Source organism: Echeneis naucrates, chromosome 2, assembly GCF_900963305.1.
Source record: "Echeneis naucrates chromosome 2, fEcheNa1.1, whole genome shotgun sequence".
NCBI classification, from domain to species: domain Eukaryota; kingdom Metazoa; phylum Chordata; class Actinopteri; order Carangiformes; family Echeneidae; genus Echeneis; species Echeneis naucrates.
This window is the reverse complement of record NC_042512.1, coordinates 7,899,423-7,924,356: the sequence shown is the minus strand read 5'-3', so window position 1 is coordinate 7,924,356 and position 24,934 is coordinate 7,899,423. Positions and strand designations below refer to the sequence as shown.

The window sequence follows — 24,934 nt, the reverse complement described above, 5'->3', positions numbered from 1 at the left end:
CATGATATTGTCCTCTTTGGCAATTACTGAGGTATATGAATAGTAGAAATTAGAATTGAATATTGAAATAATACAAAAATCCAGATTTCTGATGGCTCCATCTGTTGGTTAAACTCAGAATGACATAGTTGTTGTTGGATCTGAATAATTTGTTTACTGCTTATTAATATTTTAAAATTTAATCAAGACTTAGAAATTGACATTGTTGCAGCACATTTACATCTTCTTCTGCTGAGTTGAGGGTCAGGAGATTAGAGGTGTTGTTGCAGAATCACAGCACCATCCCAAAGAGTCCTCTGGCACTGATTTGGTTTTTAACACAGGTTAGAATGGTTTTCACCTCACTAAAGCTTTTAATAATTGGACTCTGAAGTAATGAGGATGTGACTTTTCCTCAGCTCAAACAGACACCAGGACTGATGATGGAGAACAAGCAGCTTCTTCTCTTCACATGAAGCTGGAAAGTGTCAGAAAGTCTCCCTGAAGTGAGTTCAGCAGGTGAGAATCTGTAAATGTCTGAACAGGATCACTGTGATCACACTGAGCTGACAACAGTAGACATGTTTATTTACCTTCCTTCCTTTCTTCCTATTTACAGACCTAATCTATCAGTATTTTATCTGGAATTTGTAGTGAATAGTTCCTTCACTTTGTTCTTGCTCTGATGTAAAGTAAGATTCTTAGACTTAGTAAACTCAAGATTCACCAGAGTTAAACCAGATTTCATTTCTTAAAAGGTGTTTAAATGGTCACCATAAATTAATCTAAAGTGAAGCAGAAATTTTCATCAATTTAACTTTCTTGATAAGGCTTAAGTTGATTTCCTTGAACTGGCATGGAGTGTTATATTTGAGCCATGACAGAACAAACATGTCAGAACTGGTCTGAAACCTTGGATCAACTTGAACTGAGTGACTTGAACTCTGACTGTTAATTGTATCTTTTCAGTATTTCTAGATACAGTGAAGCCATTGAAAATTTAAAGAAGCACTCCTTGTTTTTATTCTTTGGAATCCTTTAAGGCAAAATTGTCAAGTTATTTGCTCAATGAGGTGACATGAATTAAATCACAGTTGCATCAACACATCCTACAGTCAGATACCACCATCTAGTGGACAGAGAGAAGAAGCACCATCAGACCTGAGATACATTTCTCTGAAACTTGAAGTGATTACTGACAGATCAGACTGATTTCTGTGACGTTGTGGAGGCACAGTATTTAAATAATGTGTCAAAGAAACAAATGCTTAAGATGGATCCTGAACATCAGATGGGAGAACCACCTCCTCTGGTCTGGGGTTTCCTGAAAGGTCAGACTGGTTTAGTTTTTTTTTTTGTTTTTTTAACTTGGCTTCTGAAGGAATCATTTGGCCCTCAAAAATTTATTTCATTAAAATTCTGGACCTTCAAAAGTGGCAACCTATGGTGATCATAACTGTGTCAAGGTTGTATAATTCTTCAACTTGCACTGCTAAAAGTGAATGGTGATCTGAGTTTGTTTGAAATTTAGTGTTAATGCCAATGTATAATATTGAAGATTGGGATTAACATGAATCAGGAATGTTCTCTGTTTATAACAGAATCTGACTGAAATTAAAACAGAGAAAGAAAAGTCAAACAGTTTGTTGTTGGGAGTAAAACTCTTAAGTTAATGACACATTTGTGAAAGTAATGCGGATTGTGTCCTGTGATGTAAATCCTATTGTAATAATCTTTTTGTTGTGTTTATGTGAAGGTGGAGGCTCAGCTATGAATCAGTGTGAGGACAGAGAGGAGGGAGCCCCTCCCTCTAAAACCACTCTGTGTGGGGAACATGAGAGTCAGACCAAAGCTCAGAGGTGAGATGAGGATCTCTAACTGTCCATCTGTCAGAGCTCAGCACTCAGATCACTGCTCCATCATTATTCCGTCCCAGGATGTGGAGATTCATTCATTCATATTCACCAGTGCATCACAGGGCCAACACACACAGACAGACAGAGACAAAAAATATGCCACTCTCACACTCAGACATACGGACATGGCTGTTGTGGAGCAACAGCACTAACCATAATGCTGCTGTGCTGCCTGCATGTAGAGATATATGTATTATTTAATTTGCACATTTCAATGGAATAATATGATAATAAGATGGAATGACATCCAAACACACAAAGTGATATGTAACTGTCATTAAAATGAACAAAAATATTGCACATTAAAATAATCTGGATGATTTGTGGCTAAACAAATGAAAGCTGGACTTGGCTGATTTATTTTAAAGTGATTTTCTGCCCACTTTCTTGGTTGTTAGTTCTTTTAATGTCAACTCTGTTTCTACTAGCAACCAGAAGTCAAGACCGGATTCTCCTGAACTGAGCTGTGTGTCCATGAAGAGTGATCGGTCTATGGATGATTTTATCAAAGAAAAAAGGTAAAAGATGATCATTTGTTGTTGTTTGACTCATTAAAGGTATCAAAGCTTGTCTATCAGTTTCTCTGCTGTTCATAGAAAACTCCTGGAACAAACTGTGTGTTTGTGTCTTTTCTCCTCAGAGTTCAGTCTGACAAACATCATCACACAGACCTGGACTCCATATTTATGGTGTGTAAATGTTCATCCAGTGACTACAACAGACACCAACAAAGACTTGAGTTTGAAGCTGCACTCTTTAGACCAGTAGAGCTTTACTCTGTGACAGACAGGAGTTGAATTGGGATTGAACAGGTTTGGGGTGGGAGAGAGTGGGAGAGGACTGGGAGTTGTAGTTCACCACAGAGCAATAATCCATCAGCCTCAACAGATATGTTCTGTATGAATATGGTCTGTTGGAGACTTTTACAAAACATTTCTGTTCCTTCTTGTTCATCTACAGTGAACCCTAAAGAAAAGTTTATTTAGTTGTTTTCCAGATAATTTCAGCTGTGACTGAATAACAAAGACCAAAGTTAATCAGATTCAGTCCTGGACCTCCATGGACTCTGTCTCTACAGGGTTTAAAGATGGAATAATTCATCAGTGAACGAGTTCAGGTGGTCTGATCCATCTTCAACCACAGTCACAGTTAATACCCTGAATTTTCACTTCCTGAGTTGATGTGTTGAAGGGCTGTATCAGTTTGGTCTTCATGTGATGATCAGGATCTCTGTGTTGTCAGAATCTAAAGTCAAACTTAGTAAGTTACACCAGTGAAGTTAGTTTAGTGAAGTCAGCAGGTCTGAATCTTTCTGTGTAGCTCTGGAAAGAGACGTGGCAGCAGATGATACAGCAGCAGCTAAAGTTGAACTCTGCTGACTGATGATCTGATGCTTTGATCCATCAGTTTATACTGAGAGTGAACTTTACACAGGATGTTATTGTGTTCCAGCTGCTGGAGGAGAACATCGTCTGTTTTGTGAAGAACGAGCTGAAGAAAATCAAAAGGAGTCTGAGTCCAGATTACCCACAATTCATCAAGAATGCGGATGATGAGGTGGATGAAGAGCAGAGGAGGAGCAGAGAGGCATTTCTGAAGATCACAGTGAACTTCCTGAGGAGGATGAAGCAGGAGGAGCTGGCTGACTGTCTGCAGAGCAGTAAGAGAATTTAACATGATGGATCAATTAGACATTTACTCTCTCAGGAGACAGAGAAATATGATCACATTCGTATTCCTTAAGAGAAGTAAACATCAGCCTTTAGTTTTCAATCTCTTTTTTATGTTTATTCAGAAAATCATGCTCCACTTTGTCGACGTAAACTCAAATCTGAGCTGAAGAAGAAGTTCCAGTGTGTGTTTGAGGGGATCTCTAAAGCAGGAAACCCAACCCTTCTGAATCAGATCTACACAGAGCTCTACATCACAGAGGGAGGGACTGGAGAGGTCAATGAGGAACATGAGCTCAGACAGATTGAAACAGCATCCAGGAAACAGGACAGAGCAGAAACAACCATCAGACAAGAAGACATCTTTAAACCCCCACCTGGAAGAGACCAACCAATCAGAACAGTGATGACAAAGGGAGTGGCTGGCATTGGGAAAACCGTCTTAACACAGAAGTTCACTCTGGACTGGGCTGAAGACAAAGCCAACCAGGACATAGAGTTCACATTCCCCTTCACCTTCAGAGAGCTGAATGTGCTGAAAGAGAAGAAGCTCAGCTTGGTGGAACTTGTTCATCTCTTCTTCACTGAAACCAAAGAAGCAGGAATGTGCAGCTTTGATCAGTTCCAGGTTGTGTTCATCTTTGACGGTCTGGATGAGTGTCGACTTCCTCTGGACTTCCACAACACTGAGGTCCTGACTGATCCTACAGAGTCCACCTCAGTGGACGTGCTGCTGACAAACCTCATCAGGGGGAAACTGCTTCCCTCTGCTCGCCTCTGGATAACCACACGACCTGCAGCAGCCAATCAGATCCCTCCTCAGTGTGTTGACATGGTGACAGAGGTCAGAGGGTTCAGTGACCCCCAGAAGGAGGAGTACTTCAGGAAGAGGTTCAGACATGAGGAGCAGGCCAGCAGGATCATCTCCCACATCAAGACCTCACGAAGCCTCCACATCATGTGCCACATCCCAGTCTTCTGCTGGATCACTGCTACAGTTCTGGAGGAGGTGTTGAAGACCAGAGAGGGAGGAGAGCTGCCCAAGACCCTGACTGAGATGTACATCCACTTCCTGGTGGTTCAGTCCAAACTGAAGAAGGTCAAGTACGATGGAGGAGCTGAGTCAGATCCACACTGGAGTCCAGAGACCAGGAAGATGATTGAGTCTCTGGGAAAAGTGGCTTTTGAGCAGCTGCAGAAAGGAAACCTGATCTTCTATGAATCAGACCTGACAGAGTGTGGCATCGATATCAGAGCAGCATCAGTTTACTCAGGAGTGTTCACACAGATCTTCAAAGAGGAGACAGGGCTGTACCAGGACAAGGTCTTCTGCTTCGTCCATCTGAGTGTTCAGGAGTTTCTGGCTGCTCTTCATGTCCATCTGACCTTCATCAACTCTGGAGTCAGTCTGATGTCAGAAGAACAAACAACAACTCAAAAGTCAAAATTAACAAGGACTGGATCTAAAACAACACGTCTCTACCACAGTGCTGTAGATGAGGCCTTACAGAGTCCAAATGGACACCTGGACTTGTTCCTCCGGTTCCTTCTGGGTCTTTCACTGCAGACCAACCAAACTCTCCTACGAGGCCTGGTGACACAGACAGGAAGTAGCTCAGAGACCAATCAGAAAACAGTCCAGTACATCAAGACAAAGATCAGTGAGAATCTGTCTCCAGAGAAAAGTATCAACCTGTTTCACTGTCTGAATGAACTGAATGATGGTTCTCTGGTGGAGGAGATCCAACAGTCCCTGAGATCAGGACGTCTCTCCACAGATAAACTGTCTCCTGCTCAATGGTCAGCTCTGGTCTTCATCTTACTGTCGTCAAAAAAAGATCTGGATGTCTTTGACCTGAAGAAATACTCTGCTTCAGAGGAGGCTCTTCTGAGGCTGCTGCCAGTGGTCAAAGCCTCCAACAAAGTTCTGTGTGTGCAAATGAAACCATCCAGATAAAAAAAAAAAATCTTTTTCTTTGTTCAGAAACAAATAATTTTTGTCATCAGTTTCTCCTTCTTTGCTGTTTCCTCCTCAGACTGAGTGGCTGTAACCTCTCAGACAGAAGCTGTGAAGCTCTGTCCTCAGTCCTCAGCTCCCAGTCCTCTAGTCTGAGAGATCTGGACCTGAGTAACAACAACCTGCAGGATTCAGGAGTGAAGCTGCTGTCTGCTGGACTGGAGAGTCCACACTGTGAGCTGGAAGCTCTCAGGTCAGGTCAGAGTTCATGTTTGTGTTAATACTTTGGACTTAGTTTTTTATTATACATTTTTATTTAATATTTTCATTAAATGAGAAAAAAAAGTTTTTTACAAACTCCAATTCGAATGAAGTTGGGATGTTGTGTAAACTGTAAATAAAAACTATACAATTATTTGCAAATCCTCTTCAACCTATATTCAATTGAATACACTACAAAGAGAAGATATTTAATGTTCAATCTGATAAACTTTGTTTTTGTGCAAATATTCACCCGTTTTTAATTTGATTCCTACAACATGTTCCAATAAAGCTGGGACAGGGTTTACCACTGTGTTACATCACCTTTCCTTCTAACAACTCTCAATAAGCGTTTTGGAACTGAGGACACTAAATGTTGAAGCTTTGTAGATGGAATTCTTTCCCATTCTTGCTTGATGTATAACTTCAGTTGTTCAACAGTCCGGGGTCTCCTTTGTCATATTTTTGCGTTTGATGATGTGCCACACATTTTCACTGGGCGACAGGTCTGGACTGCAGGGAGGCCGTGGGCACTAACACACCCCCGTACCATCACAGATGCTGGCTTTTAAACTTTGCACTGGTAACAATATGGATGGTCTTTTTCCTCTTTTGCCCGGAGGACACAACGTCCATGATCTCCAAAAACAATTTGAAATGTGGACTCATCACACCATAGCACACTTTTCCACTTTGCGTCTGTCCATTTTAAATGAACTCGAGCCCAGAGAAGATGTTGATGTATGGCTTTCGCTTTGCATGGTAGAGTTTTAACTTACACTTGTAGATGTAGCGACGAACTGTTTTAGCTGACAGTGGTTTTCTGAAGTGTTCCTGAGCCCACGCAGTTATATCCTTTACACAATGTCAGTTTTTAATGCAGTGCCGCCTGAGAGATCGAAGGTCACGGGCATTCACTGTTGATTTTCAGCCTTGCCACTTATGTGTAGAAAGTTCTCCAGATTCTCTGAATCTTTTGATTATATTGTGGACTGTATATGATGAAATCCCTAAATTCCTTGCAATTGAACGTTGAGGAACAATGTTCTTAAACTGTTGGACTATTTTCTCACGTGGTTGTTCACAAAGTTGTGATCCTCGTGCCATCTTTGGTTGTGAACGGCTGAGCCTTTTGGGGATGCTCCTTTTATGCCCAATCATGACACGCACCGGTCCCAGCTTTTTTGAAAAAGGCATCCATTTCAAAATGAGCAAATATTTGCACAAAAACAATAAAGGTTATCAGTTTGAACATTAAATATCTTGTCTTTGTGTAGGGTGAGAATGAGAGCAGGAGAGGGGGATATTCAAAACAGGTGTAGGCAGGAACATGATGCTGCATGAAGTTCATGGAGATGGGCTGTACCACAGAATTCATGAAGATAAGGGAGCAGCAGGCAGCAAGAACATGGGATGGCGATGAGTCACCACCTGCAGGATGAGGACAGGGAGAGATAGAGACTTCGGGAAAACATGGTTAGTAAATATAGTACAAACGCTTAGAACTGGGAGAAACAGGGATTTTTAAGAAGCATGGTTATTGTTGGCGCATGTGGGGGGTTCCTTTAATCCCAATTAGCCGTTAGAATATCATTGGAAACTTTAACCAGCACTGTTTCTGTGCTATGATTGGCTCTAAATCCTGACTGAAACTCTTCAAACATGTAATTGGTTTACTGCTGCTTTCTCAATGTTTTTAGAAATTAATGGAAGGTTCGATTATGGGTCTATATTTTGCCAAAACATCTGGATCAAGATTGGGGATCTTGGAGTGAGGATGAGTAAAAGTTAGTTTGTAGGTGTGTGGCTGTGTTAGTCCAGTTCCTCCGGGGTTCAGTGTGTGTGAGTGGACGTATGGTGGATCAGTGTGTTAAATGGTTGAGCGGACAGTGATGGACTGTACTTAACTCTGTTGTGGGGCTCCTCCAGCCCAGGCAGGTATGGAGTCCCGGTATACAGGCACCTTTTTCCTCCTTGGTACTCCTGGGATCATCACCACTCCTCAGGCCATGGGTTTCCAAACCTCCAGTGAATCCAGCTGGTTCTCTTCCTCGTGTTACTGCTTTCTTCTTTCTTCTTCTGCGTTTGTTATTCAGCTGTTGTGTTACTCTGCTGCTGTTTATCTCTGTGTTTAATCATAATCAAGTGAGGTTTGAAAACTATAACCTGAGGAAAAATAAATTAAATAAGCAACCCTACCACCCTGACAATGAAACAAATGCTATTTGTAACATTAACAAGGAAGACAAAACTACGCATGTAATAATCAAAAGTTGTTGAACCCAAATCACAATGCAGCACAGCCCAGCATGATCCAGAGCTGGGAGCAGGAAGGAGGAGGAGTCACCTCAGTACAGGAGAACATCCATTTTAAGGAGGAGAACCAGCCAATTACACCTGAACAGGAAATGGGACACACACATACAGAGTGGACGCCACCCTGTGAACAAGGAGGGCAGACAATAATATATACAGATGACCAAAGGTCATAACAGAGTTCTTTATAAGCCAGTAGGTTCTTCATTTTGGCTTCCTCCAAACATCAAGAGAACATTTATCTCTCTGCTTTTGGAAATATAATATAATAGAACAGAGTGAAAGTATGAACTCCCAGATGAGCACAGAGTTCAGACTTGTTCAGGGCTCTACCTGCAGACTGAGCTAAAACACTGACAGCTGGGTTAAATGTCATGTGTTGGTCCAACGTCAGGACAAGACATTTCATCTTCAAATATATCATTCATGATGAGTTAGATTTTCTGTCTAGAACTTTTTCAGCTTGTTTGTAGACTGTTTGACTGGTTTTAGAGTGGACTTACCTGCCAGAGCTCAGATTGTTATACAGGAGTTCATATGTGGCAGAATCAGAGATAGAAATAAAGTTTGGCTGACTCTGCTGTTTGCTTATTTCTGATGTGTTCAAATCACAATGTTGACAGTTTGAGTCAGTTCAGGTTCTTTTCAGATCTGAACAGATGATGAAACATTGAACACTCTCAAGCAGGAACTTTGTCTCCTAAAGTCACATCTTTTATTCTTTCAGGTTGGAGAACTGCAGGTTGTCAGAGATCAGCTGTTCTTCTCTGGGCTCAGCTCTGAAGTCCAACCCCTCCCATCTCAGAAAACTGGGCTTGAGTTGGAACTACCTGAAGGATTCAGGACTGAAGGATCTGTGTGGTTTTCTGAAGAGTCCTCACTGTAGACTGGAGACTCTGAGGTCAGACTCATGTTTTATTTCTGCTCTCAGATTAATATGATGTTACAGTTGTGGTGACTCTGACCTGCAGACAGGTTTATATTTATGAGGGAAAATCCTCTTCAGGTTTTAACATTTAAACTGTTAAATGTAACTTTGGAAAACTGATTTTTATTCATTTAAAAATGACATTTTAATTGGACACAGTTTATCAATCAATCTTGTATTTCTGAAAGGGGACATCATATATTAATGAATATTTGTATGTTAATATGCAGATTGTAGTTTGTGTTTTTTTTCATTTATTTATTTATTTGCGTGTCGAATTGAAAGCAACCGCACTTAGGTTTGTCTAAGAAGATGTTTGGCCTCTTATCCCAGGGTTACTTTATCAGTCCTCAACCCATCGGTCTGACTAGACTAGGGGGGCTGCTGGGGCGGGAAATGCCAGGGCCGTTTTTTATTCCCGGTCCATATTACTCTATTCATTACTGTTATTCATGGGAAATGTGTCTATGATGAAGGCTCCTCATGCATTATATCAAGAACTATGTTACAGCTATGATTATCATAAATATATCACCAACATGCAGCTGGAGGATATTTTGCATTGCCAACAGTAAAGTCTAATGCTGGTAAAAGAACTGTTGTGTACAGAGTCATGTATGAGTGGAACTCATTCCCTAAACACATCACACAAAACAGTAAAAGAACATGCAAACTATGACTTAAGCAACATCTTATGAATAGGTATGAATGACAATTACATAATATAAAATAGAATTATTTCAATAAGCAGCTAGCTGACATTGATTGTGTGATGTGCTGGGAACTGAATCTAGAGTAAACACAAGAAACTTGTGTGACAAAAAATGGACAAGACTCAGTGATTAACTGAGTCAAACTTTCGCCCTGCCCGAAGTGCCCAACAGATGATATCTAACTAGCCCAGTGAGCAGTGATAGCTATCATGTCTTTGGGGTCTTCAGATGGGAACCTCTTTTCACTGGTGTTTCGTCTAGTTAGGTCCACAACACCTCCAGGAGGCTAGACAGTGATCACTGGTGTCCCAAAGTCACCCCCTAATGCCAGCCATCACCACTCCTCACACAAAGACAACTATCTCAAACAGCACCACCGTCAACTACTCTGACCTCTCACCAACTGCACCATTTTCCTCACACTCTGTCACCTTCCTCCTAACTCCCTCAACAAGGAAACAGATCTTGCTACAAACCCTCTACATCCTACTTCCACTGGACAAATCCTAACCTTCCATCCTCACTGTCAGCATCCTTACCTAGAAACATAGTTAGTCCTGACAGTTAAATGTAAATTTCTATCTGTATTAAAGTAGATTGCGCCTGAAGCTTGTGACAACATATGAAATGGACGGAGGATTGTTTTTCAGATTTTTTTTGGGGGGGGATTTGACAATCTCTCAAAACTGTCGCAAAGTTTTAATTTATTTTTCTTTCATTTGATTTGTTGTTTTGATTTCTCAGTATGTCTTTGTTTAGTATTTTTTGTAGATGTTTTCTGATCTTATTTTCATTGTTATGATGTTATCTTAAGAATTGTACCATTAGCAATGGGGATGCTAATGGGGATCATAAAAAACAATAAACAATGAACCCTCCACCTGTAAATGATGTGTTCAGGTCAGACTCCCAGACTGCTTTAAGGGCAGGAAACATGTTTGCTCCGTCTGCCTCGCTGATCTCCCAGCTATGTTAAATATCAATCTCAGGATTCTATGGACTGATATCAGATCATTCAAATGAAGATCAGGTAGAAACAGGATTTCTTTTTTTTATGTTGTTGTTGTTGTTGTTTTTTTTTTTACCCATCACTACAATCCATTAAAGATGTGGCAGAATCAAAGATGGAAATAAAGTTTGGCTGACTCTGCGGTTTGGTTATTTCTGATGTGTTAAAATCACAATGTTGACAGTCTGAGTCAGTTCAGGTTCTTTACAGTGTTGTTCCATTTTCTCATTAAATATTGTCACTGTTTGTATTTGACTGTTGTGAAGCTGCTTCCTGTTGGTTCAGCTGTTTGACTTTCATTTTCTAAACTTCTACTTTCTAAACCTTCAGCTCTGAACAGATGATGAAACATTGAACACTTTCAAACAGGAACTTTGTCTCCTAAAGTCACATCTTTTATTCTTTACTCAGGTTGGAGAACTGCAGTTTGTCAGAGATCAGCTGTTCTTCTCTGGGCTCAGCTCTGAAGTCCAACCCCTCCCATCTCAGAGAACTGGACCTGAGTGAGAACTACCTGAAGGATTCAGGACTGAAGGATCTGTGTGGTTTTCTGGAGAGTCCTCACTGTAGACTGGAGACTCTGAGGTCAGACTCATGTCTAAACTCTTAAATGGTTTGAAAATAACTTTGGACATCATATATTAATGAATATTTGTGTGTTAATATGCAAATTTTAGTCTGTAGTTCATTTCATTTATTTATTTATTTATATATTTATTTGTGTGTCAAATCGAAAGTAACTGCACTTAGGTTTGTCTAAGAAGGTGTTTCATCTCTTATCCCAGGGGCTTCATCAGTTCTCAAAAAAAAAATAGCTCAGGATCATTTAGAAGTTAAAAACAGAGTTTCAAACACTGCTATAGATGATGAAGTTTCAAATACCACAAATGTATATCACAATGTCCACATATTAAATAATGATCTAAACTAAATTTAACAGATTTCGAACTTAGTGACAGTCAATCAGCAAAGATTTGAAATTTCTATTCCATTTTTTCCAATATGTGACCACGTGATAAGTGCAAAGATTTTGGTAATGTGTAAGGTGCACTAGCGCTTTGACCTAAAGTTGTAATATTACGACATGGACATAACAAGTTTTAAATCAAATCTGATGAATGTTTTCCAAAATGACTAAATATCTACATGTTCTAGACACTGTAATAAACACACAAAAATATATTTAAGGAATTTTACTTACTTACTTTACATACGAGGACCAGGGGGTGGGAGAACATTCCAGCAGATTTAAAATCACTGCATTAACTCCCCGTATGCTTCAGGATCGATTTTAGCATTTTTAAGTATGATTTCCACATTCAACTATCCATGTTTATTCAAATATATCATTAATAATGAGTTTGGTTTTCTGTCAAGAACTTCTGCAGCTTGTTTGGAGACTGTTTGACTGGTTTTAGAGTGGACTTACCTGCCAGAGCTCAGATTGTTATACAGGAGTTCATATGTGGCAGAATCAGAGATAGAAATAAAGTTTGGCTGACTCTGCTGTTTGGTTATTTCTGATGTGTTCAAATCACAATGTTGACAGTTTGAGTCAGTTCAGGTTCTTTACAGTTTTGTTTAATTTTCTCATTAAATCTTGTCACTGTTTGTATTTGACTGTTGTGAAGCTGCTTCCTGTTGGTTCAGCTGTTTGACTTTCATTTTCTAAACTTCTACTTTCTAAACCTTCAGCTCTGAACAGATGATGAAACATTGAACACTTTCAAACAGGAACTTTGTCTCCTAAAGTCACATCTTTTATTCTTTACTCAGGTTGGTGAACTGCAGTTTGTCAGAGATCAGCTGTTCTTCTCTGGTCTCAGCTCTGAAGTCCAACCCCTCCCATCTCAGAGAACTGGACCTGAGTCGGAACAACCTGAAGGATTCAGGACTGAAGGATCTGTGTGGTTTTCTGGAGAGTCCTCACTGCAGACTGGAGACTCTGAGGTCAGACTCATGTTTTATTTCTGCTCTCAGATTAATATGATGTTACAGTTGTGGTGACTCTGACCTGCAGACAGGTTTGTATTTATGAGGGAAAATCCTCTTCAGGGTTTAACATTTAAACTGTTAAATGGTTTGAAAGTAACTTTGGAAAACATATTTTTAGGGGGCATCATATATTAATGAATATTTGTGTGTTAATATGCAGATTTTAGTCTTTAGTTCATTTCATTTATTTATTTATTTGTGTGTCGAATTGAAAGCAACCACACTTAGGTTTGTCTAAGAAGATGTTTGGCCTCTTATCTCAGGGGCTTCATCAGTTCATCAGTCCTCACTAGTCTGACAGACAGTGGAGTTGGACCCAGGTATTTAACCTCTGTAGGAGTGTTCACAAAGCTCCTTGTGACAACAGCCCATTAGAGGAGTTCCACTGACCATTGTTAGTCCACCACTGTAGACACATTTGTGTGTCATCTCTGTTGTCGAACACACGAGCTGTAAAAATGAAGAAAGACCCCGAGCATGGGGAGAGCTAAACATTTATAGTTGAGGAACGCCCCCAACCCAAAGTTGGTGTTTTCACACCCTCTGGTCTGCCCAAAAAGGATCTGACATCCTGGTGAGGAAAAGGGAAGTGGGGTATCCCAAGTAGATCAAATGTAAGGAACTGAAATTACCATTACATTTCATAAAAAGGCCCAACTCACATGAGTTTATAAGACATGTATTTAATCATACAGTGGCTGTTGTAACAACATAAACTCTCATATCTGCATATAAACATACACAGATACATTATTATCCTTTTCTCAAGTAACAATGTAACATGATATTTTAAACGCAACAAATAACCAAACAAAAGATTTTGCTGTGTCTTTTCAGTCTTGGAAATAAAATCAGCCACCACATGAATCTCTTTGCTAAAAAGGAATTCATGTTTCTCAGAACCATCCAAGTCAAAGAAATCAACATAAATATAAACAATTTTGCCACTAAAAACACATCTGAGTTGCTTGTATACAGAACAACAAAACAAAACATGGATCTGACTTTCTCCTTTATCCAGTTTGCATAGTGAACAAATCCGGTCTTCCTCAGGTGTGACATTAAAGCTCCCTGTTTCTGGGACTAATGGAAGTGTTCCTGAACACAACTGTCCATAATGATCTTTGTCTTTTAGTTCACTTATTCTTAATGTAAGGTTCCACATTGTAAGTGTTCTTATTAAGACAGTAGGTTCTTCATTTTGGCTTCCTCCAAACATCCAGAGATCATTTATCTCTCTGCTTTAGGAACAGTTTGTTTATAATATCCGTAATATCACAACATCATTTATTAATGAAAATATCACATACATCACTCATATAGAATATTAATTTCAGCTCACTGGCCCAGGGATGGTGATGCAAAGTGTCAGAATGAAATATCTTTTTAGTAATTCTGTGATCAGGCAGCTTCACAGATCTGTTCCACAGCTGGAGCATTTGTCTCTTATGTCTGATACTCGAGGGCTCCCAACCCAAATCACCATGAAGAGCCAACACTGAGGTCCATTTGTGTACTGCTGTAAGATAACCAATAGATCTATGATGCTGAGTATTACAAAGAGAATATTCACAGAATCCCCAGACAGCAGAAGCATCGTCTGACACACACACACACACACACACACACACACACACATAGAACAGAGTGAAAGTATGAACTCCCAGATGAGCACAGTGTTCAGACTTGTTCAGGGCTCTACCTGCAGACTGAGCTAAAACACTGACAGCTGGGTTAAATGTCATGTGTTGGTCCAACGTCAGAACATTTATACTGATCAGTGTAAGACAGCATTACTGTCCCAAGATTAACAACATTCAACTTGGCCTAAAATTCACCACTTGTGTTTCGTCTTGGTTCTCCATTAGTCTCCACTTCCAGCACTGTTTTGGAACAATGTTCAACATAATGTGAACATTTTTTATTTCTTAGCCAACAGAATAGAATCATCCACATGTAGCATGGCTCTGTTGGTTCAGTTTGGGATATTTCAGCCATAATACCAATTTAGTTTGAATATCAAACAGATTGTCAGAACTAATGCTGTCAGTTTCCAAGGAACCCTCCCAGCTAGTCCATTATTAGAATAATAATGTTGCTGAACTCCCAGCTGTGTTACCCATTTCTATTATCCATTAAAGATGGTGAAGTTTGTAGACTGTTTGACTGGTTTTAGAGTGGACTTACCTGCCAGAGCTCAGATTGTTATACAGGAGTTCATCTGTGGCAGAATCACTGTTCTTCACTGTTGTGAAGCTGCTTCCTGTTGGTTCAGCTGTTTGACTTTCATTTTCTAAACTTCTACTTTCTAAACCTTCAGCTCTGAACAGATGATGAAACACTGAACACTTTCAAGCAGGAACTTTGTCTCCTAAAGTCACATCTTTTATTCTTTATTCAGGTTGAGGTGGTGCAATTTGTCAGAGATCAGCTGTTCTTCTCTGGTCTCAGCTCTGAAGTCCAACCCCTCCCATCTCAGAGAACTGGACCTGAGTCAGAACATCCTGCAGGATTCAGGACTGAATGATCTGTCTGATCTTGTGGACAATCCAGACTTCAGACTGGAGACTCTGAGGTCAGTAGAGTTGGACTCTAGTTCATGTTCCTTTCAGTAATATTGTTTAAATCGAGTATCAGAGCAAAGACTGTGCTTATTGTGAACCTTCAAACTCCTCGGTGAAGCTGTGAGAGGAGAACAGAAACAGATTTCAGAATTAGACAGAAAGACAGAGAGAAAACAGTCAGCCAATCAGATCAGTCAGAGGACTGTTGTGATCATGTGACCATCAAATGAAGCAGATTCCAGCTGAAGAACTCAGAGATGTTCAGATTCTGGTCCTCGTCCATCAAACTGTCAGATCTGAGCTGAGACTGTTTGTTCTCTGATCAGGTTCATCTGTCACAGCTCTGAGATCAGTCTGACTGAAAGCTGCACATCACTGATCTTCTTTCAGCTCTTTATCTCCACTGTGGATTCAAGGAGAGAGAGAGGATCTTCAAAACAGGTGCAGGCAGGGACATATGATGCTGTATGAATTTTATAGAAATATGGGAGCAACAGGTGTTGCAGGAACACGAGGTAGCAATGATTCACCACCTGCAGGTTGAGCACAGGGAGAGAGAGGAGAGGAGCTGGGAGAGACAGAGACTTTTGGAAAACATGGTTAGTAAATAGTTCGTAAGTAGGAGAAAGAGGGGCGGGGGTGTGCTCAGTCCTTCCCCCAGCAGCCTAGGCCTGTAGCAGCATAGCTAAAGACTAAATGAACTTTAACTTTTTAACTATAAGCTTTGTCATACAGAAACGTTTTAAGCCTGATCTTGAAAACTGCTCAAGAGTCCGCCCCCCGGACTGATACTGGAAGTTGGTTCCATAGAAGAGGAGCCTGATAACTGAACGATCTGCCTCCAGATTTACTTTTGGAGACTTTAGGAACCAAAAGTAAACCTCCATCTAGAGAGTGGAGTGGCCTGCTAGGACAGTAAGGAACTATGAGCTCTCTGAGATATGGTGGAGCTTGGCCATTAAGAGCTTAATATGTTAAAAGAAGGATTTTGAATTCCACTCTATATTTTACTGGCAGCCAATGAAGATGTGATCTCTTTTCCTAGTTCCTGTTAATATTCGTGCAGCAGCATTCTGAATCAACTGAAGACCTTTCAGAGATTTGTTTGGACATCCAGATAGTAATGAGTTACAGTAGTCCAGCCTAGAAGTTACAAATGCATGGAGTAGTTTTTCTGCATCATCCTGAGAAAGAATGTTTCTGATTTTCCTAATGTTTCTCAGGTGGAAGAAAGCTGCCCGACTAACTTGTTTTATGTGAGGGACAAAGGACATGTCCCAGTCAAAAATTACTCCAAGGTTTCTTACAGTGGAGCTGGAAGCCAAAGTGATGCCGTCCAGACTGATTAGATGATTAGATAGCGTTTCTCTGAGGTGCTGACGGCCAAGTATAATCACTTCAGTATTTTCTGAATTTAGAAGTAAAACATTTTGGGTCATGCAGTCTGCAGTTTGACTATCTGACTGACTTCATTTGGCTTCATTGATAAATACAGCTAAGCGTCGTCTGCATAACAGTGGAAATTGATGCTGTGTTTCCTGATAATGTTGCCTAAAGGAACCAATAAAGGGTGAAGGGGAATGGTCCAAGTACCGAACCCTGTGGGACTCCATAACTGACTGCAGTTCCTTTAATGCCAATTTCATGTTCCAGTCTCTCTCTTGAAATATTATGATCTATGGTGTCAAATGCAGCACTAAGATCTAAGAGCTGATCCATTGCCTGAAGCCGTTAGAATATAATTGGAGACTTTAACCAGTGCCGTTTCTGTGCTATGATGGGCTCTAAATCCTGACTGATGTGATGTTACAGTTGTAGAGACTCTGACCTGCAGACAAGTCTACATTTATGAGGTAAATCCTCTTCAAGTTTTTAACGTTTAAACTGTTGAATGGTTGAAAGTAACTTTTGAAAACTGATTTTTACATTTGAAAATTAGATTTTAGTTTCACCCACTTTATATTCACAATGCTGACAGTTTTTCGTCAGTTCAGGTTCTTTCAAGTGTTGTTTCATTTTGTCATTAAATCTTTTCACTGTTTGTTTTTGACTTTTGGATCTGTCTGATCTTACGGAGAGTCCAGACCTTTCAGCAATCTTGTAGTAACTTAACTGTCAGCACAAAGACTCAGTGTTTCAGTGTTCTAACTCTCCAGTGAAACATTGAGAGGAGAACAGAAACTGACTTCTGGATTGGACGGAAAGAAAGAAAAACTAGTCAGCCAATCAGATATGAGTAATCAGGAACCAACCAAAGTCAGATGAATGTAAGTCAGCTGATCTCTGTCTTAACTTGGTGAATGTTTAGAAAAAGAAGGCTCGAGGTTTGATGTCTATCAATACAACTCCTCTGAAAAATACTTTTCCAGGGATCTGACTGGTTCAGAGGCAGCTTGTATAAATGTTTTGATCTCAACCTTAAAAGAAGAAGAAACTTTCTATTGTCATTGTACACACCCTGAAATCAATGTATACACAATGATATTACATTTAGACTCTGAGATACGTGTGTATATATACAGGCCCCCAGACAGCCACACACACCCAAATATGCAAACATGTGAAGAGGTTTTAGAGGGAAGGCGCCGCCATTGCTTAACGCACCTGGAGCAGTTATTCAGCGCCACGAGTCCACACTCCACATTTCGCTGTCCAGGCTGAGGCATGAAACAAGCCCCAACACACTGAGCCATTGCTGCCAAACAAAGTTGTTTTTGTCCCGTTTTGAACCAAGGAAGTTTAACGTGTGAGGCAAGCAGTATAACCACTACAATACACAATCATGTAACCAAGACACCACAGAACCTTTAAACCCAACCTGCTGCAGAGGTTGCTTCCATGATGATTCCCGCTATGCATTGATTGGTTCTCAATATTGGTTACCAGAATGTTAAAAACAATTAGTAATATTAAAGTGAACCACAGGGCACCTATCTACTCTAAGAAAAAAGTGTTAAACTCTTACTTAACCTCCTAAGAAACGAACTATTTCGGGGGTTTTTTTTAGTTTCTCTTTCGGGTGTGTTGTTGGTCGTATGAATCTAACGTATTATATAATGTATTATACTCTTCTGCCAGCACTAAGTGGAGGCCTCATATGTGGAAGCCAGGAGGTTAATAATATTCAGACTAATCAGATTAATTTGTGTAGGATTAGTTGATATTTATCTGCTGAGACTGATGTTGGATCATCACCGTCTGTTTTTAAATAAACTAACTCTGACAGAACCTGAGTATGTTCCACTCACTGTCTCACTGTAGTGGTTGTTTTTGTCTCTGCAGGTTCAACGGAAGAGTGATTAAAGCTTCTACAGAGAAAACCTGTGAGTACAGAACCTCTGAGTCCTATTCACCACACTGACTGTGCTCTGTTCATCAAGATCATTATACATTACATTTTGGTTCACCCTGTTTCAACTACAGACTTTAAACTTTAAACAGACTGAGTCCAGTCAGCAGATTTTTGGACCTGCCCACTCAGATTGGTACACAGCAAATAGAAAACCAGGATCATCTGAGAGAAAAGTGATGACAGGAGATTTTGAGCTGCTCCTGCGGGACAGTTTCCTCCATCATCAGAACTGAGTCAGAGGATGTGAGCAAACACTGATTTCTGCTATCTGCTGTGTCTTCTCCTCCCATCAGGTGACTCTGTTGTCAAACAGAGTCCGAACACAACAGAGACAACAATGGATGTGTCAGAGGACACAAAACTGGACAAGGTGAGAGGTCAAACATCCTTCCTGATGCTCCAGACTGACTTGGAGGTTCAGCACACAGCAGGAAATGGAGAACAAATATTAAACCAATATCTCCTGCTGCTGGCAATGATTTAATCTCTTTGGGCAGAGAAAGAAGTGGAGAAAAACTGAAACTATGATTTAAATTTTTCATATAGACATTGATAGACGAGGGGTTTTTGAGTTAGATCACAATAAGACTGAAGACGGAGACACGTGAAGTTTCAGTCCAGTTTGTTTCCTTAATTCGTCACTTGGAGTTCTTTGAAATCTGGACAAACATCATTTTGAGGTTACGATCAATCAGCTGATTGATCAGCAGTCTGGCTTTCAGATGGACTGTTAGATTTCTGTCTGACCAGTTCTACCATCTGATTTTCAACATGGCTGCTGCTTCTGTGCTTCAGTTCAGTTTGACCTGTGTGTTGGTTATTTCCAGTCAAACTGATGACGTTTCTTTCTGGACCACAGTCTCCACAGAGCTTCACACCTGAGCTGAAAACTGAATCTACCAAAGTGTCATACAGGTAATTTTCATAAAATCCCAAAGAGTCCCAGCTAATGTCATCTCTGCAGTGTTGGTGGTCTCATGGATGGTCCCTCCTCTTCCCCTTCATGCTCAGTGTGCTCCTCTTTTGTCCTCAGGCTTAGACAGTGATATGGTGTTTGTGTGTCGGGCCAGCTACGTGATCTTTATCTTGAATAGAAACCAAAGAAGGTTGTCTGATCTCAGGGTGGGAAATATAATGTTCCTGAAGAACTTTAGCTGCCTCTCCAGGTTTGTTTGCCACCTCTGAAGACAAATGAAGGGTGGGCCAGTTTTCTCCATCATTCTTTGGTGATTTTGTAAAAGGGCGGCAGGATTTCATCATGTGTCCAGTGTTTTGGACCAACAAACAAAGACAAACAAACAAACATTGTTGTGACGGTTAAGTAAAATGTGAGTCACACTGATGATGCTCACACCTCCAGAGCAAGAGACCTGATCATCTTAGGACTTCACAAACTGAGGGGGTATTGAATGGAGACAGGAAGGAGAAAGAACAGGGAGAGTTACAGTGGCTCAAGTGTTAAAATGAGATTTAACACAATGACCAAAAACTGAGAGGAGATTCTCTCCTTACGCCATCAAGAGTCTCAGCAAACTTCTATCTTCTCCAACATCTTCATTTAAATCTGAATATTTAACACTTTGATTTGCATGTTTTCACTGCAACTTTGATTTTCTAAATAAGAGTCTTTTCTGTCAGGATGTAGACGTTGCATGTGGTGTTATGTGACCCCAAACTTACCCAATTCATGAAGAGTCCAAGACTTCGGTGGAACATGTAGTAGCTCTAATGTCTGTTTTGTTGTGCTATGTCTAGTTTACCAGGTTCCTCATTCTACCTTCTGTGTCCTGCAGGTTCAGGTGTCCTGGTCCAGGTAAGTTCCAGTGTTCTTTAACTGGACTGGTGTTTGTTGTTGATCAGGAGGCGGAGCTCCTCTACAACACTGTCCAGTGGGATGAAAGCCTCCTCCAATCAGCTGGCAAGATGGCTGCTGGGCCGCTGTTCAATATCCACTCTCCTGAGGACGCTGTCTGTGAGCTCCACCTCCCACACTGTGAGACAGAAGATGGTGAGATAGAGATTAGTACTTTTTAGAGCGATGATTAAAAGCCCACAGTCCTGTTATCTGTTCTAACAGCCCTGCTGTGATGACACACTTCCCATTCAGACTTTATCAGAGTTAGTTTTATTTTGAACTTCAATCTCAGCCTGACAATGTTACAGTCACAGTCCACTGACTCAACATACCTGACTAAGGCACTCTGAAGAGTTTAATAATTAATAAAGCAATGAAAGTTTTCCTTTGATAAAATGCTGGAAAAGAAAGACATTTCTAACATATAGATCAAAGGATGAGATATTTCAATAGCAAGTTGATGTTGTCTGATGTGTGATATCACTCAGATGGTTCATCAAGAAGAATAGTTTGGATGTTGGGAAACTAACGAAGGCTTGAACATCACAAAGACACACAGCTCTTCCTGTCCTGGATATAGAATAAGACCATCACTATCATTTTACAGACTGTGTCTCTGTTTCCCAGCTCTGCCCTCTGAAGGTCTGCTGTCTGTCGTCCACATCACTGATGATGGAATGAGCTTCCTCAAACCTCTGGAGATCACAGACACTCATGTGATTGTCAAAGTGTCTCATCTCTCTGCCTTTGGCCTCGTCTGGTTGGGAGAGATGCTACAGAGGTTATTGAACAACAAGAAACCTATTTGTGGCCAACTTCTGCTGTTCCTCCGACCTCCGGCCAGAGACATTCAAATACTGGATGTGTTTCTCATGCCAAGCAACCTCCCTTTGTCTGAGGTAAAGCTTTGTGTCATTCACTTTAACAATCAAACTTCATCAAACATATTAATGCTCAACATCTGAACTGTGAACCTTTAAATGTCTTCTGTTAACTTCTGCCTGCTAGTTCAGCAGATGTCGTAAACAGCAGCTTAATGAGTCAAATTTAATCAAGCAGCACAGAATGGAGCTTTAGATCAGGATCTTTTTGTGTGTTTTCCAAAATGAACTTTAGTCTTTCGGCACTAACACTATAATGTCCTGTTGCTGAAGGTTACTGCCCAACAAGATGATGCTGTTTACATCAAGATCTCTTCTGCCTGCAAACTGATAGTTGACCAAAGGTACATTGTCCGCTCTGATCCAGACGACTTTGAAATACAGCCTGAGGTGAGTCAAACCTCCATACAGTTCTAACAGATATCAAAACCATAAAAATGTCCTTCTATTCCTCTGAGAGCTGTGTCACTGTTTGAAAACATTCTTGTTTTGGTCTTATTTCTATTCACTATCTGTTGTGTTGATGTTAGCATGCCGACTAGTTAGCTTCATCTAGTCACTTGCTATGGAATCACTCCCGTAGAACAGCTAGTGGATTTAGTAGTTTTGTCACATTTTGTTCCTCTGTTTTGTCTTCTCTTTTGCAGTTTGCTGAGTTTTACTCAAATTATGGGCCAAATTTCTTTCCAACATTTGAGGTCTTCCTGACTCCAAACACAGAGACACTGACTGTGATGGTCAAAGATGAAGAAGGAACAGAAGTGTGGAAACGCAGAGTCCCTCTACAAAGTAAAGGTTTCATCTTCCTCTACATAAAATATATGAAGAAGTGACTCAGACTAAATAAAGTCTAAAGACCAAAAACCAACCAGTTTAAATCACAGTGCTACGTTTATTTGACAGATGTCATGTGACATCAAATAAAGCTACACAATCATCACTGTTGCACAAAGTTTTAGCAAAGATCCCAACAATCTTGTTTGCGTTAAAATAAAAACATGTCAGTCATCGATATGTCATCTGAAATCTGATGTTAGATCAGTGTTTTAAAGTGCTGGTTGTTATTGGTGATTATTAAACAAGTCTTTCATCTGGTTTCATGTTAGGTCCAAATAGGGGAACTGAACAAAGCAGCCTCCCAGCTGACGACAGCCTTCAGGCAGAAGAGAGGCTTCTTCTCGCTCGGACAGAATTCATTCAGAGAGTGTCTGACTCTGTTCTCAACCAGCTTCTGGATAAACTGCTTGAGCGTGGTGTTTTCAGTGATGAAGAAATGCAGTCAGCCAGAACAAAATCCAGAGCAGATAAAGCCAGAGATGTGATCGACTCAGTGAGAAGAAAGGGAAGAGAAGCCAGCTCATTTCTGATTGCTGCTCTCTGTCAGCTGGATCCATGTGTTTCCAGAGAGCTCTCATTAAGATGAAGCCAAAGACACAAAGACTGAAGATGGACGGATATTAACATGCAAAGATTTGCTCTAAAGTCTCTTTTCTTAAGTATTTAAGAACAGAGGTCTCCGCCTGATCCCACAGTACTTCGGGCCCTGGGATTTATTTTCTAACATTTTTATGTTAAAATGTGTGTTTACTGTTGGTAGCCGTTTTTAAAGGAAAAGTAAAGGTCCAAAACAGGACCAGTTATTGTTCAGTCAGATCAACAGCAGGCTGCCATCGACAGCATACTGATATCAAAATGTTCAGCTAATTCAGGACATGATTGCTGAGACTTTTCAGTCTTTACACTTTTACATTTTTTTATAATTAACTTTTTGAAGGTTTATTTATTTTTTACATTTTTAATGAATGGGACAAATCTTCAAACGCTCTTCATGCTTTTTCATCTTTGATCTCCTTCCGCGTACTTTCAACTAGAGACTCCATTCAAACTCTAAAATGTTCACAAAACCTTCAACTATTAAACTTGTGTTCAACTTTTAAAAATCTTGTCCACTTTCTGAAATTTGACAGTTTAAACCTCGTACTCATTTCTGCTGTTTCTGACTTTATGATGGATGTGTATTGGACTGAATGTTCACAGCTGGAGTGGAGAGGAGTCGAAAAATCCTCTTTAACTCGTTCCATCAGTTTTACATCAGAATGGTACGGTGGCCGATAAGTACAAAACAAAAATACAAAGTGCGAAAAGATTTTACAAAGCGTCAAACTAATTTACATGTTGGGAAACATTTTTACATTTTGTTCAACAATATTACATGAAACACTTTTACCACGGACAAAACAAATGTACATTTTAGAAAACAAATTTACAAATGGTAGAACACTTATACAAGTCTCGAAATAAATTTCCGAACGACAGAATCTTCCGGAAGGGGAATGTACCAAATGCCGGAAGTGATCCAGAAGAAGATTGACTGTGAAAACAAAAAGTTTTCAGCTAGTTAGCGCGATGCTACACTTAGCTTGTTTAGCATTTTCCGGCTGTTTATTAGATGTCTCCTGTGCGCGTGCTCCTTCCGTCTGGTCCGTTCATCAACGTTAAACATTCTACAGATCGTCCGCACGGAAAACACAACCGCGTAAATTGGATCAAGTTGTTTCCACAAAACGGCCAAAACATCATTTACTCCATGCTGCCATAAACTTTCACTCCGCAAAGTTTTCCCGCCACACAAACCGATACAAACTTTCTGAGTTCACAGTCAATCTTCTTCTGGATCACTTCCGGCATTTGGTACATTCCCCTTCCGGAAGATTCTGTCGTTTGGAAATTTGTTTCGGGATTTGCACAAGTGTTCTGCCACTTGTAAATTTGTTTTTTTAAAATATACATTTATTTTGTCTGTGGTAAGAGTGTTTTTATTATGTAATTTTGTTGAATAAAAGATAAAAATGTTTCCCAACATGTACATTTGTTTCACGCTTTGTAAAAGTGTTTCGCACTTAGTAATTTTGTTTTGCACTTACCAGCCACCGTAGTTTCCGAGTTGATCTAACTAACTCAGATCTGCTGTTCTGTCTTTACATGAGACAGGCAGGAAGTTGGGCTTTCTAAAACCAAGAGAATCCGGTTGGTTTTCAAAATAAAACTGCTGTCTGCGAGCGGGACGCCGCTGACCAGAGAGAGTTAACTTCTGTCACTGAGCTATTAAAGAAAAACATACGTGCTCTCCCCGTCGGGGAATCGAACCCCGGTCTTCCGCGTGACAGGCGGAGATACTGTCCACTATACTAACGAGGAGCTGGACAGAGAAACATCACGTGGTTTGTAACTTCACTTCCTCCGTGGAAAAACTAAAGGAGAATAAAGTTATTTCCTCCCGGTTTCTATCCAGAATCATCATCAGCACAGCTTCTGTCAGGAACATCTGTTTGTTGCTGACAACATCTGGATTACAGATGACACATCAGACTGATATTATCTGTGTCATGGTGTTCAGAGATTTCAGCAGCTCACATCCAACACAGAGACTCTGAGCAGGCCCACCTGGTCTTAGACCCAGACCCAGACCCAGACCTAAATCCAAACCCAGGAGACAGAGGTTGAGTGAGTCAGTGAGGAAGAAGCTGCTCGTTCTCCT

General features: G+C 40.4%; 1 protein-coding gene, 2 long non-coding RNA genes and 1 other non-coding gene across 5 annotated transcripts in view; 3 read left to right on the top strand and 1 right to left on the bottom strand.

Moving 5' to 3' along the window:
- Nucleotides 1-1,749: 1,749 nt before the first annotated feature.
- Nucleotides 1,750-24,934, top strand: part of LOC115057552 (NLR family CARD domain-containing protein 3-like) — a 61,918-nt gene continuing 38,733 nt past the window's right edge. Inside the window, 5 exon segments of the mRNA XM_029524710.1 lie at nucleotides 1,750-1,838; nucleotides 2,324-2,387; nucleotides 3,354-3,555; nucleotides 3,691-5,494; nucleotides 5,602-5,775. Coding sequence (XP_029380570.1) covers nucleotides 1,750-1,838; nucleotides 2,324-2,387; nucleotides 3,354-3,555; nucleotides 3,691-5,494; nucleotides 5,602-5,775 — 2,333 coding nt within the window.
- LOC115055472 (uncharacterized) lies at nucleotides 18,598-20,627 on the top strand. 2 transcript variants are annotated; one of them, XR_003841690.1, is made up of 3 exons: nucleotides 18,598-18,631; nucleotides 18,954-19,030; nucleotides 19,488-19,938. It is a non-coding gene; the product is annotated as an uncharacterized LOC115055472 (long non-coding RNA). The 2 variants fall into 2 exon arrangements; XR_003841691.1 differs by lacking the exon at nucleotides 18,598-18,631 and adding an exon at nucleotides 20,521-20,627 and having other exon boundaries at nucleotides 18,968-19,030; nucleotides 19,520-19,575.
- Nucleotides 21,754-23,321, top strand: LOC115055467 (uncharacterized). The gene is made up of 3 exons (XR_003841689.1): nucleotides 21,754-21,786; nucleotides 22,044-22,185; nucleotides 22,503-23,321. It is a non-coding gene; the product is annotated as an uncharacterized LOC115055467 (long non-coding RNA).
- Nucleotides 24,523-24,594, bottom strand: trnad-guc (transfer RNA aspartic acid (anticodon GUC)). Its single transcript has one exon. It is a non-coding gene; the product is annotated as a tRNA-Asp (tRNA).